The sequence below is a fragment of the Trachinotus anak genome, unplaced genomic scaffold (assembly GCF_046630095.1).
Source record: "Trachinotus anak isolate AG129_WGS33_773 ecotype Australia unplaced genomic scaffold, CSIRO_AGI_Tana_v1 ptg000028l, whole genome shotgun sequence".
NCBI classification, from domain to species: domain Eukaryota; kingdom Metazoa; phylum Chordata; class Actinopteri; order Carangiformes; family Carangidae; genus Trachinotus; species Trachinotus anak.
This window is the reverse complement of record NW_027273879.1, coordinates 12,059,941-12,078,609: the sequence shown is the minus strand read 5'-3', so window position 1 is coordinate 12,078,609 and position 18,669 is coordinate 12,059,941. Positions and strand designations below refer to the sequence as shown.

The 18,669-nt window shown below is 38.8% G+C and overlaps 1 protein-coding gene across 2 annotated transcripts in view; it reads right to left on the bottom strand.

Moving 5' to 3' along the window:
* Positions 1–1,027, bottom strand: part of sh2d3ca (SH2 domain containing 3Ca) — a 52,455-nt gene extending 51,428 nt beyond the window's left edge. For both annotated transcript variants that reach the window (XM_071466327.1, XM_071466328.1), the window contains exon 1: positions 859–1,027. In XM_071466327.1, the coding sequence (XP_071322428.1) occupies positions 859–877 (19 nt within the window). In that variant the 5' untranslated portion in view covers positions 878–1,027. The remainder of the gene's footprint in view (positions 1–858) is intronic.
* Positions 1,028–18,669: the final 17,642 nt, after the last annotated feature.

Here is an 18,669-nt window from a genome sequence, read left to right as displayed (position 1 = left end):
AGTGACAAAGCCACTGAGAATATTCACCCAGCTCACAGGAACACAACTCCAAATAAATAATAATGTCTCTCTATTTCCGCTGGATGTGTAAATAGCAGCGGTTTGCCAACAGGTTCACCATAATAAATTACTAAGGTGATAGATATAAAATATTATGCTCTCAGCTTGTTTTTCTTTTCCCACATCAGGCCAAAAAAGAAAATAAAAAATAAATTAATGCAGCTTTAAGAAACAAGTCCTCCTCTGTCGACCCAACTTTTACAGCAAAATGCCCTTTTGCAGAAGTGGCTTTTGATGGTGTCACCCTATTAGGTGACATATAGAAGCAGTTCATTTGCAGTTATCAAGTGAAATGTATACTTTTATGTGTCATTTGCAAGTGAGATGTGAGTGTGTGGGTGCATATGGTTCTCCGTGATTGTCCCAGTGTGTCAATACCAGTAGGCATGAAAGGGGACTTTTTTTTTAGCTACCACTAATTTGAATTTGTGATCTATTTTCCACACAATGTGGTTTTTTTTCTGAACAGCAGAGCAAAGATATACAGGACCTGCTTTTAAAAACATTTACCGTACATTTACTACTATATATATATATATATATATATATATATATATATATATATATATATTAAATCATATACAGTAACTGACTTAATAAACATCAGCGTCAGTTGCAAGTCGATTCTTGCACGTCATCATTATCACCAAAACATTGCAAAACTGACATGGCAGTGTGTTTATACCATAAGTGCTGGCTAACCTACCTCCTCACACACCAGCTTACTGTGTGTGTAAACAGATGAACAAGGTGCAGCTGCTCTATACACAGACTTGCAAAAAAACACACAATACTCACTCAGTTTCCGCATGCTCATGTTGTGGCTGCAGCGTGGCTAGAGGATCAGCTGTAGGTGGGTGATAGATGGATCATCTGAGAGAAGATGCAGCCAAGAAGGGGAGAAGAGTCGGATGGGGTGGATAAGTTATTGTTGAGGAAGAGAAACACAGGTTTGAACCACAGTTCCTCTCTGTGGGTGAGATACTGCACAAAGTTTGCATGCGGGAGATGGGCGGCAGCGAGAGAGGCAGGGCAGATCGTGACACTTCCTGTGTAAAGCTGCGTGAACCAATGGTAAGAGGAAATGAAAAGACAAAATGAGATGACAGGGGTTGACAGAGTAGGATAAAAATATGAACGTATCAAGCATATGAGGTTGCTTTCTGAACAGGATGAAACAGTGTTAAACAGAATAAAAGAGTGGTGACAGAAACTGGGAGGGGTGTAAAGAGAAGTGGTCATCAGTGACTTTTGTCCCACTAAAATAAAAAACTGGCTATAAACTCACCCAGAGGTAATGATAGTCTCGCTATCATCTACTTCAAACTCGCAGTTTGCATACACAGTTAATGTTTGATTAATGTAATGATTCTTAATCTCTTGTGATGTTGCCGCACCTTTCCGGAAATTAAGATAAGGGACACCTGACTTTTAAGTGTTTATGAGTATTTATTTAGCAACTGGGACAAGTCAGACTTGGCAGTTATGATGTGTTTGCCATTTCTTCTTCCACAGGATGTCGATATATCAATATCAGCTCTTGGGGTGATCATCTTAGATATGTGCTGTAAGAGTGCAGCAGGGTGGGAGCTAATCTGTCATTTGATATTACCAAATGGGTTAGGGTTAGGCAATCAGTTGTGTTTAATTAAAGTAGACTCAAAATGCCTTCAGAAAGCCCAACACATCCCAGAATCATCCACCTCTTAAAAAGCCTTCCGCTTTACATTATAAACTCGTGCTGTGCAGCCATGTATTATTCAAATGCAGAGGAGAGGAAGTCACAATGTTTCAAAAGATACCAAAGATTTCAAGTTGAATTTTGGGTGTATGTATATAAAATGACAGAAAAGATATTACAACAAATCACAGTCTCAGGTTTGATGTATATACTGACACAGAGGATACAGATACAGAGATGTAACACTGTCAGATAGTGTGGAATGGGGTGATTTTTCCAATCCCAATGCTTCTTAGAGAAAATCTGCATTTTAAACTAGAATTACTGCCTCGTGCCTGTATGCCTCCATGACGAATTTGGTTGACCTTTAACCACCAAAATCGAATCAGTTTGTCCTTGAGTCCAAATGAACATTTGTTCCAAATTTGAAGAAATTCCATCAAGGAGTTACTAAGATGTCATGTCCACGAGAATGGGACGGCAGATGAACTGTTTGCCTCCGGCCCTGGCTGTCGCCATCACAGAGGCATAAACATGAAACATTTAAGAAGGAGGAAGTGTGTTTTTTCTGAGAATGTTGCCGCAAAATAATAGCATCTGCAGTGTGTTTATGTTTCCTTAATCAGTAACCTCTTCATGTGAATAATGACTAGCTCAAAAGTAAAGGGCTTTAAGGGCTCTCTTAAAACCAGAGAGCAGCGTTAGCATCCTGTCGCCTATCAGCAGTCAATGCCTCTTTTAAACATGACTGCAGTCAAATAATCTTGTGGTTATCATTGGCTAGAGTTACACACATTTTTGCATAAGATAAATGCTTTCAAGTGATCTATTCTATGGTTAGTTTATATATTGTTTTGAATATTGTTTTAAATTTAAAATAGCTTGAATCATTTGGAATCTTGTTTATTTATTTATGGTGCGGTGGTATTATAATTTAAGAATCTTCACAAATGTACAATACATAATTCTATATATGCATTCTAGTTAGACATTTTACTTGTGTATTTTTTCTTTAATACATGCATCAGCAGACATCAGTTAAGATGCTACACTAACACAAATGAGTGATGACTAATACGCTACAGTGTATGCAAGTCTATGTGGTTTCACATGTGCCACATGTCCGCCTGGTTTTTCACTTCCTGTTGACGTTTGGGTGTGCGGCTTCTGCAAAAACACTTTTTGTCTTCCTGTCAAAACACACCGCACCAATAGGTGTAGTTTTGTAACTGTGAACTGTGACATGGACAGAGAATAGAGTGAAATACACTGAACAGAAAAATGAAACTCCGGTGGCTGAAACAGAGAGTAAGATTATCATTTTAACACATTTGTCATCCTGCAGCCTCAAAAGGCAACGAGGCATTGATGTTCATTTTCTTCTATTTTCCACACAAAGATCCCCAGAAGATAATATCTCAGACTTCCACACACTTCGCTGCTCAGTTGTTTCATCACCCCGTTTTCTGGTTTTATTGTGTCAACAAAACTGAAAATCACTTTCAGCTCCTTAATCCAGGGACAAAAGGCTCTTCGAAGGCACACATGCATCCTCAGCCAAAAAGCTTTTCAGCATACAAGCTGTTCCCATCATGGGCTGCTGCCGTAGTCTCAGTGAAAACTGCCTCAGTGAGTCTCAGCATCACAGAAAAGGTCACTTTATGCAATTTCTAGGCAATTGTCTACAGTCACACTACGTCATATACCGGATACACTTCACAGATCACTGTAGATATGAGCATGTTTGATCTACAGATGATAGAGTAGGCGTACACATTTCCAATTAGGAGTCGTCCCATGATGAAGGCCATGAACTGTTGTCTAATTACTGGCCTAATGGTTAATTTTCCCATCAGACATACAGTGCATACTGCTGATCATGTTTTTATCTTTAAAAAAAAACTTTTTTAACGCAGTATATTTCTGTAACTCACTGGGAAGCTGGTCACCATGAGTAATATCATTTCCCTGTCAGACACCTGGTCCCCTTAGGGACAAAGCTCAAAGTGGAACACTAAACACCCTTTGGTGCAGCCTATACACTGAACCCAGTGAACATTACCGCTGATCACTGCTCTGTAATCCACCAGTACGGAGATATATTCAGTAAAGTGAGAAATACAGTGTGGTAATCATACACACTCACACACATGTGCACGCACACCCTGAGGTAACGGGCTGGACTTTCATTTTAGACTTTGTGTCCCTACCTGGGGTGATAGAGAGAGACAGAGAGAGAGAGAGAGAGAGAGAGAGAGAGAGTGTGTGTGTGTGTGTGTGTGTGTGTGTGTGTGTGTGTGTGTGTGTGTGTGTGTATGTGTGTGTGTGTGTGTGTGTGTGTGTGTGTGACTGCTGGTTTAATTTCACCTTGATGAAAAACAAGCCTTCAATAATTCAGCTCTCCCCCTCCTTGTGTGATGACAAATATTGGTTACTGTGACTCAAGGCTACGCTGATACTCTGCACCCTGTGAAAGAAACACACAAAACTGAAACCTTATGTAGACAAAAACAGAAATGCTGTTGTTCTGACCAAGGTCCCTCCCAGCTTTTGTTCTTATTTTATTTTATTTCCTCAAATATCAAATATTACTTAATCATTTCTCTACTCTCTTAAGGAAGCTTACAGTATGTACAATTATGTTCTACAGAAACACAATATAGCTGGGTAGATTCAATATAGTAACACTTTTATATTCCTCAATAGATTAGACTGACAAATGTTCTTGCTTATTGGTTATTTATGATTATTTATGAGAGTAATGTTGCTGAATGCTGTCAAGGAAATAAAGGAATCGATAGGTAGTCAATAAATAGCTAATAGATGAAAGGTAACCGCCATTTATATTTGACAGAGACCGAATTTGAAACAGAAACATATGGTTGTATGATTATTCCCTTCTTGCCTCTGGTGAAATGTTGCTAATATTGTATTCACTGGGAGATTTGTCTCTTCTATTACTTAAATCACTGCAGTTTTGACTGGTTAAAAACAAAATTTCCAAACACTGCTCCAAGGTACTGTGGCACCTGAACTTCTACAATGCATTGTATCTGCTGAGCATTGATGGGAAATGCAGTGGGTGTGTCATGCTGCAGCACATTTACAAAATCATCTGTGCTGACACAACAACTGAACTACGGTGTTTATCAGAAGATGATTGGATGATCAGTGACAACTGCTGTGGTCTGCTCTCATACACAAAAATGTGCTCATCATAACAATATTCATCATTATACAGCTCTGGCTGCTTTTTGGGTTTTATTTCTGCATATTAGATTATTACTAAATACTGATACATAAAGAGAAAAATGTGTAACATGTCCAATATTATAACTAGTCACAACATTATATACTGTTGGATTGTTTAACCTATCCTATTTAATAAACTATGGTAATCAAATGATTTGTAGCTGTCGAAAAAAACAAAAAAACAAAACTGAAAGTTCATGGCCAAAGAGTGAGAGTTAGAGCTGCTTTATACCTGCACAGTATACTTTTTTTTTCTTTTCCCATGACACAGCAAGAGGTGACTTTTCTTTTCTGTGTTCCCTCCCTTCAGGTCAAATCTCCCCGACAGTTTATCTTTGTTTATTTTAAGCTCTCAGCTTGTGTACTGTGGGCATGCAACCTTGTCTGTGCACTTTAAATCCCTCCTCCTTTGTGTCATGGCATCTTCTTTCCCTTTCAAGCGTGTCACTTATTATTGTATACTGTCCAATAAAAGAGGAATGCTGCAAAAAAACAATAATCGTAAAGTGACGCGAAGGCGGGAGAGGAAAAAGGTCAAGACGGCAGTGTTTCAGATTGTGTTGTCATCTGGTTCTGGCACTTTGTATTGATGTAGCGTCTGTCACAACATAAGGGAGGCTGAGAGCTGTTTGTCAGCAAGGTGAAATTTAAGCAGCATGCACGCACAAGCACACACATTCATCCTGCCATACCATCCTTTGCTGAGCTTGTGAGGACCTTGACTTGATGGCTCTGTTTCCATTTTGTGTTAAAAAACTTTAACATTGTGTTTACATTTATTTTACTTCATGTTTTATTCATGTAAAAGGGATGACATCAAACATCTAAAACCACTCCTAGGTGAAGCGACATCACGTCCAAACTGGGACACATAAAGGTCTAATGTGATACTTTCAGATTTATGGTATTGTTGACTTTCCTCCACATCTCCATATTCAAGGCAGTTTAGCCACTAGTTAGTTGTTGCTGCTGGAGATACAGATATATTACAGTAATTAGAAGACTATAAACACTTCTTTTTGGTTCCTATATGTGCAGTATTTGCTGAGTACAGTATGTAACAGCACTGCACATTTCTAGACACCATCTACTCCTGGAAAAAGGACAAATGTTTTTGACAACATTTGACCTGTTTATATATTTTTTTGCTGAATGAATTCTGCTTCCAGGAAGCTTAAAGCGGAGGGAAACTGTCTGCCCTGATTTGAATCAGTTTATACCAAATGTTTTATTTTGGAGCTACTGCTACAGCAGCAAAAACCAAATACATCAGCAGTGCCTGCAGCCCTGTACAGCTGCAGTTATTGAGTCAGTGTGTTTGTGTGTATGTGTGTATAACAATGTAGCCATCCTGTTCCAGTTAAAGTATTAAACACAAGTATGAGTATTATAAAGAGTGTAAATAATCTCTGTAAATAGTTGAATGGAATGTACGTGTATTATACCATGGTGGATTCAAACACAGGGAAGCATTTAAAAGGTGTCGTCATGAGTTTCTGACTGTGGGGGGCGCCAAAGACAGTTAAATCTCAGATTAGAGCGCTATCAGCTGTCTCTGTTGATCCAGCAGAGACCAGTTACAGGAAAAAATGATAATACATTAAACACATTCATTTAAAGTGTAATTTAAAATTAAAAATCTGAGGGCTTGCACACAAAGTATTGTTTATAACAGTATAGTGAAGTTATTTTAGGTTAGTTGAAAGTTATGAGTACACCAGACACAAATGAAAGGTATCACAGGTCTGACTTGACTCACCTGACTTGAATCCCTCTCTACTCAAAGATTTTTTGGAAACGGCTCGTATTCAAAACGTTTAGTTTAGTACAGAAACAAGAAAGTTTTGTGTACAGAAAACAAAGTCTTACCTCTGCAAGAACTCCAGAGTTGCTCCCAGTTCTGGTGGATGAGTGATGTTGCGGCACTAGTAAGTGCCAACATCAGTACAAGGTCATTGCCACAATTGGGAACGCTGCCATTCATGATGGTCTGATCCAATGGAATCATACAGCGTCCTGCTGTCAGGCGAGAACTCCCTGCAGTACACAACAAAGGGAAAAAGTCCCAATTAAAGAGCAGTCTAACGTCATAACTGCCAAAAACCACAATGAGGAACTACTGCCATTATTTGGCTTACAACACCAAAACCATTTATATCCTTATATTTAATATTTCCCTTTTGAAAATTGTATTTAAACTGTTGAATTGTGAAATGTTGAAATACTTGCTGCAGATTGTTTATTCAGATGTTCATTTATTTTTACTGGTAGTCCCAGTCAATTATGTGATCAGTGAGGACAACGACACATGGTGTGTTTAGAAGTTGATCAGCCTCAGCTGGCAGACCCCTGTCATCAACCATCAGGGACATCTTTTCGCGGTCTTCATTGAAATGGTTTTAAAAGCAGCATAAGACACCTGGGAAGATCAGCATAGAGACACTTTGCTTTGTGATTTCCATGCCTGCTACAATGCCCCGTTTTGCTCTTCTTCGACATTTTGCCACAAGTCTTCTACATTTACTTGACACAGATTTTTTGTCAACAACTATAGCTGTGAGTTTTTTGAAGTGAGCCATCATACCGCACATCACAAACAGATATGGCTGCTCTCTTACCAGAGCAGCGGTTTCCATTGCACTTATTATGTTGCTTCTCTGAGTGTAGACAGTTGCCACCATATTCTCTTTAGTCCTTTGTGTCCTTACTTTTGTTGTTGTGTGTGTTCTTTAATTCCTCTTGTGTACATTTCTGAGTCTCCACAGTTTCACTTGGTGGCAGCCGCTTCGGTTGCCAATTTCTATCCAGTCCCATTTTCCTGGAAAGTAGGCTTTCTCCTTTCTGGATGCCTGTCTCTGTAGGAAAAGTGAAGGTTTTCCCCCTCATCATGTTGTCAACTCTTCTCTGCCGTCTCTTGGTAAGAGAGTCATAACCACCACCTACAACTTCATCTTCAAAAACATCTCTGAATACATGGCAGTTTCACAAAGATGACGATGGTTAGGATCTCCCCTACAATCAGTTCATGTCTCTCACGTACTGTTGGCTGTTCTTTGTTTTTGAGCTTCCTAGTAATCTCTGATGGGATTTTCCTCCATGTGCCACTTGTTGTGCACAGGAGTGTCTATGAGGAGTTGAGGTGCACTTGAGCTTGAGGTAGACAGCGGAGAGTTAGAATTGTCTGCATTCATGGGACTATGCAGAATCCCATAGCTCTACTTCAAATACAGTTTTAGTTATCAATTATTGAAGTTTGGCCCTCTTCGTAAGACTCACCAATCACTTATTTTTCACTAGATTGCATTGAAATTTGTACTGAACATCCAAGAAATCACAAGGATGATTTGAAACATGTATTCATGTACATAGTTGGTGCTTTGTGTTTTTTTCTTTTTACCTAAACAAACTAATCAAAAAAATATACCAAGTTTTCATTCTGTGTGATAGGCTAATAATAGGCTATAGCTCTATCATATCTAGAAGTTGTTTGACTTCACAATAAAAGTTTGTGTCACGGCTAGATTGGGGTTCAAAGTGTAGGAGATACTTTACAGTTCATGGGATTAAAAAAAAGACAGGAAACCATTAGTTTGGCAGAAAGCTTTTGGTGAGTAATTATGTACAGATTAATGTAAGTGGTGGTTATGATACACAAAACTGTAAAGAGTCAATTTATCAGCAACCCTGTAGATCAGACTTAAAGTAATCAGTCACAAAGTACACATGGGGGAGGTGAACAGAATGTGACTGTGGGTTTGTGGTTTGGGTGTCATCCAGAAAATGATTATCAGAAGTTATATGAAGATCAGTGAATGACTGGCATGTATCCGTATAGACACTGGAGTTGTCTCCGTGACGCTCAGATGTTCACTGAGGGAGTTTACGCTGAATAATTTTGTGAAAATTAAAGAAGACCTGAGAAAACCCCAGCTTACTGGAGCTGTGCCTGCTTTGATTTCTGGCAGCTTGTGTCTCGCTGGAGCAGAGGAGAGCCAGTACTCTGAAAGCTATATCTTTGTCAATCATGGGCACTGGACTGAGGAGGTTTTTGCTTCAGAAGCATCTATAAAGAGACACTTGGAAGGCACATGATGGGGACACAAGTATTTAATTGGCATTTGTTGACCCAGATTGCCTAGACTTCTGAGCAGGACAGTTACAGATTATCTTTGATCTTTTATAACAGGATTTGAAACAGATTGGCTTTATCAGGGATAAGATAACAGTTTACCAGCAACTGTTCCTTTCTGTTTTACCAGACTTAGTCAAACTGAAACTCGTAGACACATTTAGATTTTTAAAACACATACATATTTTCATATTTAACCTTTAATTGAGGGTTATAGGCTCAACAAAAGAAGGAAGGAGCGTGACGTACTATGACAGGAGCTGCCTCCAGCGATCCTGTCATACACAAGAAGAATGTAATGTTAATAATTAATAGGTTGATATGTTTTGTACATCATACTAGGTAATTTCAACATCCTTTAGTTTAAGGTTAATGCGTTATCATTCATATGAATACATGCACATCCTTCCATACTTACAAAATCTAATTAACAGAGTTTAAGTGAAGTTGGTTGGTGATACAGTGAGATATAAAGAGTGATATTTAATGTCTAGTATCAGCTAAATGATAAGAGTGCACAACGGCACAGACAGACAAATGAGTGCGCACAATTACCCAACAATCTGTTGTTGATCTGCTGCTATCAGTTTCTGTGTCATCCCCTTTGTGATTTAGGAGGGAAGTCAAGAGGCCAGTTTAGTAATAAGGATCACAAGTGTGTGTGTGTATGTGTGTGTGTGTGTGTGTGTGTGTGTGTGTGTGTGTGTATGTGTGTGTGTGTGTCTCCATCTCTGTAATGAGTCTAGCGGTCCAGCCAGCTGAAGGTGACTCATCTGCACCAGGTGTTGCTCTCATAGTAACACTCTTTTCTGTTGGTGTTGAATCATGAGGAGTAAACACTGACTGTGTATTTGATGTGGTGCCGCTCTGATCTTTCACTCTACATACAGTGTGCCCATGACTCTATATAATGTGCATGTCTCTGTACTATTGCCTGCATAGTGCATTGTCAGAGATAGAGTTTTATTTGTTGGTATTCATATGTCACACTATCACAAGTTAACATGATAACCAAGGATGAAAAAAAAATTTAAAAAGGAGTCAAATTCTTGAATTCTTGCATGAGCAGTATTTACTGTAACAGCAGTGGGAATAGCTGCTGGTCACAGGGTTACATACTAACTCTGTCCAGGGTAATCGCACTTCTGCTTTTGGTCTCTGGAGAAGTTCAGTGGAGCAGCTGAGGATTAAAGGCACCTCAATAAGAGTTGTTGAAGGATGGAGGAGCTGTTCCTTCCTTCCTTGTGCCAAAAAGATCCCTGTCTGAGCTTCTTGGCATCCTGAGGATTCAGTCCACTGGCATTCAACTCATATACTTACCTCTAAATTATTAGGCTTGTTAAGAAACGTATTCAACAGAAGCAACAAGCAACACAATGCTACAACTGCATCTTGTACTTTTTCCATAATGTAATGTCAGCTTTCAACCACTAGAGGACTGCAAATAACTGGGATCGTAGAAGAAATCAATGCAAATTTGAGTGCTGGATTCAATTGTAAGCCACTTAAATTATATTTGTGTGCTTTTGAGCCAGTGTGAATGTATGACTCCCGCTGGAGATGGAGTTGCATTGGGTGTGCAGTACTATTTTGGTCCCTGTTATGATACGTATAAGATTAACTACAGAATGTGATTTATGAGATATGAGCACTGCAGAGCATTTATACAGTAATATCAGCTCTGTTCACACACAGTATACCTTATGTGTTGGAAGTACTGCAAATATATCAGTATAATAATACATGGGGTGGTAATAAACCCACAGTAGTGGTCAAAATAATTTTTTGACAGTGGATGATTAAACTGTAGAGAATGATTTTGTGTGAGGGCTAAACCTCAGTAGGGCTGGCTGAGTATGATAATAATTCTTTGACAGGCACTCTTGAGCTTCTAAAGGATCTTTGTGATTACTGAGATTGGTCTCCCAGAGGAAAAGTTTTAAAACAGATGGTGCCCTGGCTGAGTGGAACCAGATGCAGGTCCTGTTTCTTGCCCTTGTCTGATGATGCTCTTGCATATCGAATGAGGGAAGATTATCAAAACCAGTCAAAACATGCAAGGACAAAAGAATAATCTGGATCAGATTCTGGGTCTGAGGTCACTCTGACATGTTGTGTGCTTCACTGTATCTTAAATCCCTGACTTCATCAGTTGAGATGAAACAGACAAGTTTGCATGGTTTTGATCCGACCGCACCGAGGTTTACTAAAGCAGAGACTGACCAGACTTAACACAAAGCTGTTACACGAACGGCGCAAAAGTAGCAAAATACAAAGGTGATTTCTCACATGTGCTGCTTTGTCAGTCAGCGTGGACTCAGAGAACAGGGGTGATCAGCACCATGGACAGTGATCCACAGAAACAAATATGCAGGAAAATTTTGTGAAACAAAAAAATGCTACAGTTAAATTTCCCATTAAATAGCCTCCTTACTTCCCTAATGTGATATTTCCTTTTGAAACAGGCCAGTGAAGAGTCAGTCCAATGCATTAACAAATGGGCTACTGGTGTGGAGAGAGCGAGAGAGAGGGCAGAAAGGTGGGATTGTTGAAAAATGCCCGCTGACTTTATTGGTCGATTTATTTTGTTACACTCACTAGTGCAGTATGGCATCATCACCGAAGACGCACTGTTCTCCAGGAAGTTCAGGTGTCAATTTCATGGGATCATCTTTAACACCAAGTGTTATAAGAGTGTTTTATTCCAAAAAAAAAAAAAAAAAAAAACCTTTAAAAGCATTAGAAAGCTTTAGTTGCTGTCTACAGCTTTTTAAAACACCTAGAAAATCTGTTTGGCAGTGATGGTGGGTTTCAGCTCTGTGTTTTGAAGTTCAGCAGTGTGGGTACTCGTACATTAATTTCATGGTTTTATTATGGTTTTATGTATGTATGTTTTTTTTTTCTTTTAACCATAATACCATTGCAGCCGTTTCGGGAAATCAAATCAGTGCTTCTAGAAACTGGGGCAGAGATAATAAGAAGGGGGGGGGGCAATTCTTGTCCCAAGAGAGACATGATGACGTTAAATCTACAGCTACATGTATGACTACAGTGCTGTGGTGCTGTACATTTTTGCAGTTATACTGGGAAATTCTGTCAGAGCTAGTTTAAATACAGGCAACAAAACAGTCTTTATCACTGTATTTCTGATTTAATGAATTCCTGTTTTCATGGCCAGAAGCACCCCTGATGAGATCCCGACAGAATCATCACGCAGAGCTTCCCAACTCCTTATCACTCAGCTCTCAGAGGAACATGAGAGATCAGCCCTCACGCTCACATGCAAACACACCTCTGCGCATATGCAGGAGGTGAAAAGAAAGATAAAGGCAAAGGGAGAATTTAGATCTTCAGTCAGAGCAACATGCAGGTACCATTAAGTGCAAGTGTAATCAGGCCCGACTACAAAGACATGATACTTGCACCCCCGTGGTGGCCATGCCACAATTTACCACTTGAGCTCCCCAGCAGCACTTGCCAAGGCTTGAAGAAGCAGATAGATATGTATTTTTTACAACATCCCAGTGAAGTAATCCCTTTTTTGAATATTTCATAACTTCTCATCCACTGCTTCTAATAGCTCACTTACAGCTCTACAAGGAAATATTTATAACATACTGCTCTAAAAGGAACCCCACAGGTCCCAGATACCCATATTTAAGCACAAATCAAATTGCTTCGGATAATAAATGTTCAACGATATGAGAAAGCTCATTGTGGGTATAAAATGAAAACATTTCCTATTTTCCTTTCTCCCTCTCACACACAAACACGCTCACTGTGTCAGCCTAATCATAATCTTTTCTTATTCTCTCAGCATCCATTCAGCTGGGACAAGCTTTGACTATCTATCTGAACAATATAACATAAATGATTGTTTCATTTTGCCTTGTTAATGTTTAGTCAAGTAACATCGTTCTGTCATTGAAATGAAATTTCTCTTTGTCCTGGTATGAGGCCTGTTTGAAATGAGACTCATCTCCATCTCTGTTTCTGAATGGATGCCTGATGAGAACTTGCAAGTGTTAAAAATATAGATTAGAAGATTAGAAGCATGTTCATGCTCTGAAAAATGAATATTTGAACATCTTCAATTCTATTCATACAACCAGGCAACTCTGTCTGTCAAAGAACATCATGTCAGTCTGCTCCAGAACTGCTAATGGACCTTTTATAGTGAGATTTTTTGTCAACTGCTGTTTCACTCACTTTCCTGGTTTACACTAGTAAGTGGCCTTAATCAGTTTACTTAAACTATTAGAATTTCACCCAATGTTTTGCGCCTTGCACTTTTATTCTTATACAAAGAAAAGCCATTTAATCCTATTTCAAGCTGTCATGTATACTGTAATCACACCGACAGTTCAACTTGCCAGCGGCATCACAGCAAAGGATAAATTAAATGTCTCTCCGTTTTGAAATTCATGACATGTCAAGAGCTAACAATGCAATAGTAATATAATTCTGTATTGACACTGTCAAAAGCCAATGTATAGTGAATGCGTTTAAGCTGAAAGACAACAACATTTGGTTAATCTATTTTTTGTGGTCCAGACTTTCAGAATCATTTATGATGTCTCTAACATACTGCCATTTGTATAGTAATGATTGTCTAGCTTGTACCCTGCACTATGACCCAATTTCTGCAAGAAGATCATAAATGTTTCATCTGCTCTAATAGGCCACTTCATCATGTTGTTGTTTTGTTAATGCACTTCACTTTATTGTGCTTTGCTGTACATTTGTATGAAACGCTCTCTGAATCTCTCGTTTTCTTTTCTCGTTATCTTTTCACTTTTCTATCTCTTTCGTGTTTTACTCACAGACACACACACAAATGCACACCCACAATCACATTGTTCAACCTTGACTGTCCTTCTCCACAGCTGATTGAGGGGGTGAGACAGAAACAGTGAGATTGAGGGAGATGGGGGAGGTGCAAAGTCATCAATTATTTATGGATGAAATCTAATAAGAGGCGGGAGTTTAGAGGGGCAGCGAGCATACTGACAGATAGAGTCCCTGTTTGCTGCGACACCACGACATCATTCTAGTGTGAAAATCAAAGCTGAAATATAAACATACAGAACACACGATTTTTCTGTTTGTGCTCCATGATTTTCAAATACATTTGCAACAACTGTGTGGGGCTTTTTTTTTTCCTGAAGTGGATTTTGATCAAATTGCTGCAATTGCATTACTCGATGCATCGCTTTGTTTGTCCATAGGAAAGTGTGTGTGTGTGTGTGTGTGTGTGTGTGTGTGTGTGTGTGTGCATTTGAAAGAGCATTTGCAGTGTTTAAAAAAAGCATTGCTCTATCAGTCATTCTCTCCTTCATATTACTGCAAAATCATATTTGCAATTCATGCTTGTGTAATGCATATCCATGCTATATCTATCTTCATTGTCTTGTCTAGATCTGCTCTCCTCCCAAATGTAACTCCAAAATCTACTGATTTGGTCTTATATGCTTGGTTTTTACTCCATTTGAAGCTTGTGTATTGTCCTGCTGCAGAAAAGTACAGTTGATTGATGTTTTTCTACATATTCTGTAATTTTAAGTTACATCAGAAGCCATTGTAAGACTTGGAAGTCATGCACACTAATTCATAAACACAAACCTGTGCAGTGACGCGCACAACACACTGTGTCTGAGACACAGAGATCCTTTCTGTTTGTTTGCGAAGTATTCTACAGTCCATATTTGCATACTCATTTGATTTGTTGAACGATTTCAGGAGCTTTCAGCACCTCATTAGGAGTATTTTTATGTGTACTCATGTGTGAATGTGCCGACAGCTCAAGTGGTGTTCATACAAAGCAAACTAAATGAATCCTCTTTCTATGAAGCGCCAATAAATTGTCCTGTAATTGGCTCTTCAAAAGACAATTTTTTATTGTTCTATTGTCCTCTTTCTATGATTAGAAGCTCTATCAATTGTAACAGGGTTTAGCTCTGTGATATATGAGTATAAGCAATTAAATGGTTGAGTTTTTCCAATATTTTAAACCTCAACCAGTCAGTGTGGAGAGGAAGCAGCAGCTATGTTACACCAGAATTCAAATAACTCCTCCAAAAAAAAAAAAAAAAAAGTTAAAACATAGATTTTTTGCAGTCATTTCAAATAATTTTGTGTCACAGTTAATTTACTCATGTGGGAATGCTAATAAAGTGATGAGCAATAACTGGCCCATTGAGCTAGAACTTGCCTCTCAAAATGACAGTCCGTTAATTAAAATCTGCAATCACTAGAACGAGCATAATTGAGCATAATGTTTTTATATCCCTCCACATAGCTATACTTGAACAAATTTTAGCAGAGTTGATGAGTTGCTAAGTGCTTATAACATGGCCAATGTACAGTATATAGAGTTTAATGTGTGTATATTGATTATTTTTATGTCAACAATGCACTATGACGATATTTGCATGTGAAAGAGGCTGCTCGTAGTGACAACACCACAAAGAATTATCACCTTACAAACTGATGACAAAGTCAGCAATTAGCTGTATACATTCTCAGGAGGTTGTGGGGATCAAAGGTTTAAAGACTATTGGATTTGCACTCCTTGGATAGACTCAAACACAGCTCCAGATGAATGTGATGTTGCTCTGTGTCTGCTAGATGTGTTTGCTAACAAGTTAGCAATGTCTTGATTGCACATCCAGGCTGGCCTCTGTTCCACTAGCTTCTGTAACTCAATGCAGTGCCCTCATTTGGCAATCTTTCTGTAAAAGTTAAATGTGTTACTGGGGTGTAGTTTCCATATAAGAATTTGCATCTATCAGCATTTCCTATTATAACTTAAAACATGGGTTTTAACATTTAAGGTAATTAACGATTCATTATACAAAAACTCACTTCCATGAAAGCTGTCAGTGTGCCAGCATATGTAATACTTAAGTCATTGTTACTTGGGTGTGTACAGAAATGTGCTCTCTTCTAATGTAATTCTGTTAGTTCTGCCACTATTGGTACCTCTCTTTTCTGCTACAGAGAGGTACAGAGCAGTTACCCCTCAACTTACCCATAGATTTGAGTGTTTTGTCAAACCGTGACATTTAACCCTCACAGTCTATGATTTATGGGAAATGGTGTTTGTTAAACGATAAAAATACAAATGATATACATGATTAGGTGTCAGTTTACAGCTTGTTTCTGTTGCCTCCAAATGCCCAAAAAAACTCAGTAAAGAAACGTGTGGCAATGTTTACAGAGCTTACTGAACCTTTTTTATTTTTAAGTTGCGTGGTCAGTCTACTTATTAGCAGTTCACCAAAATCACAAGAAAACAGTATCTCCTGACATTCCCCCAATAACAACTGGCCATGGACATAGTTTTGACTATGTTTGCTGAGGTTTTGAGATACCTGCTGAGACCTGCCTGTGCCCAAATACAATAGAAATAAATGCAATTTTGTGCATATTCAGCGTCATCCAAAGAGCAAAGAGGTTTTTTTTTATGATAGAAAACAGCAAGATTTTATAACAGCAAATCTTTGGGTTATTCTGACTTATTATCATGACAATAATTTGGCAAAAACAAGTTGCTGTTATGTTTTTCAAATGTAATATTTTAATGCCTTGAGCAACACAAGTCAACTTTCATCCACCTTGGGCTGGCAACAGAAACTCATCACCATCTTCCTCCTCAGTATTAGTGCAATTGTTGCAAACATCAAAGAAAGCTCAAGGCCTCTTCAGGTCAAACCCTGGAAGAGTCTGGTAAAGAGCAGATTAAAACAACTTCATTAGTTAGAGGGCAGAAGGCGTATGTGCTCCACCAAGAAAAAGACAACTGATGGTGCTAATGACGTTTTTCTCAAACTGGAAACTATTTCAGTGAGGGAAAGTTCAAGGAGTTTTTAAACCTAAGCAAGTGACTGCGGTATAATTGGGTTTAGATTATTTGAGTTCATTAAGGTTAACCTTTATAGAGAGCACTAACAAATGCCAGGCAGCAACCTCCAAGGCTGAAAAATGAAGCCAGCACGGAAGAGCCGCCAACCGCACTTTGTCAAATGGCTGCTTGAGGCTGACTCCAAAGCTGAGTCAATCCCCATAGATTCCCATGTTAAAATGTCCAACTTTACAGCAGAAATAAATATGTTTTAACCACTTTTCAGAAACCTATGGGTGATGTCACGGGGGCCACATCCATCTTTATTTACAGTACTAAGAAATACCAACTACCACTCAAAAGACAGGCACATAATTCACTCTATGAACTGAAAATGAATTTGTAATGATTTATAGTATGACTTAGTTCCCTCTAAAGCACTTCAAAAAGAGATCATAGTGGTACTTCAGTCACCTTCAGAGTTATGGAAATCACAGCAGGACATGTGAGAGAAATAAGCTGACAGGGCTGTTTGGATACTCTGTTCCTCACAGAGGCTCAGGGGCACAGCGACTGGACAGGGTCAGAGTCAGACTATATCAGCTGAGAGAGTTTGGGAATTGCGGGCTCTTATAGTACACGTGAATGAACTCACATCACAGTCAAGCAGTCTCGTATCCTTATCTGACATTAACTCACAACTTTCTATCAACTTTTCAGCCAGCTAATGCGAGAGAGGTGTTATCTCAATATGACAGCAAATGAGAGATTTTGGTAATACCCCAAACTTACAGTGTAAATGTTTGCAAGGTCTTCAGGGATGGACAATCACAATGATGAAACCCTCCACTGAAGCTTTTTCTCGCCACAGAAATACATCCAGCAACAACAACAGCCTCTCCTCGGTGGCATGCCCTTTCTCTTTATCTCTTTGCGGTGTAATGCTCCCACAAAAGAACTATAGTGTCAGGAGGGGAAATGCAGTGAATAAAGTAAGCAGCTGTCCATGAGGCTGGCACACATGAGAGACAGTTGTTTTGAAAGGTGATCTTTAAAAGTGTCCACTCGGCCAAGGGATGAAAACAGACAATTGTGTGTGTTCATACTAAAATTAGATAATGATTTGTACAATAAATTACTTCATGTTACTTTTATTGATAAGTGGTACTTGTTAAATGAAACTAACTGTAATCATCAATTGCAATCACCAACAAACCAGTTTGTCTTTTTTCACTGCAGTAAAACAGTTGACATTGACCCTGATCTGTGAATGACAGAAAAAAAAGATAGGGATTACACCCTGACATGTGTGTGTGTGTGTGTGTGTGTGTGTGTGTGTGTGTGTGTGTGTGTGTGTGTGTGTTCACATGATTTGCTGATGGTGGCAATACGTGACTGTGTTTGATCCCCCTATAATATGGCAGATCAGCAAAATAGCCGACATACGTGACATGTTTGATCATGCAGGCCACACATTCACACACACACACACACACACACACACACACACACACACACACACACACACACACACTTACACCAGGGAGATGTACAGACGTCTTTCTGCAGCTGTTTAGTGTTGAGAAGTTCTAATTGAAAATTTGAATATTACAGAACTTACTTTTAAACTTAACTAGGTTTAAATATATTGAATCATGATTAAATTTTTGACAGAAGAATTGTGAGTGCAATGAAAATCTTAAC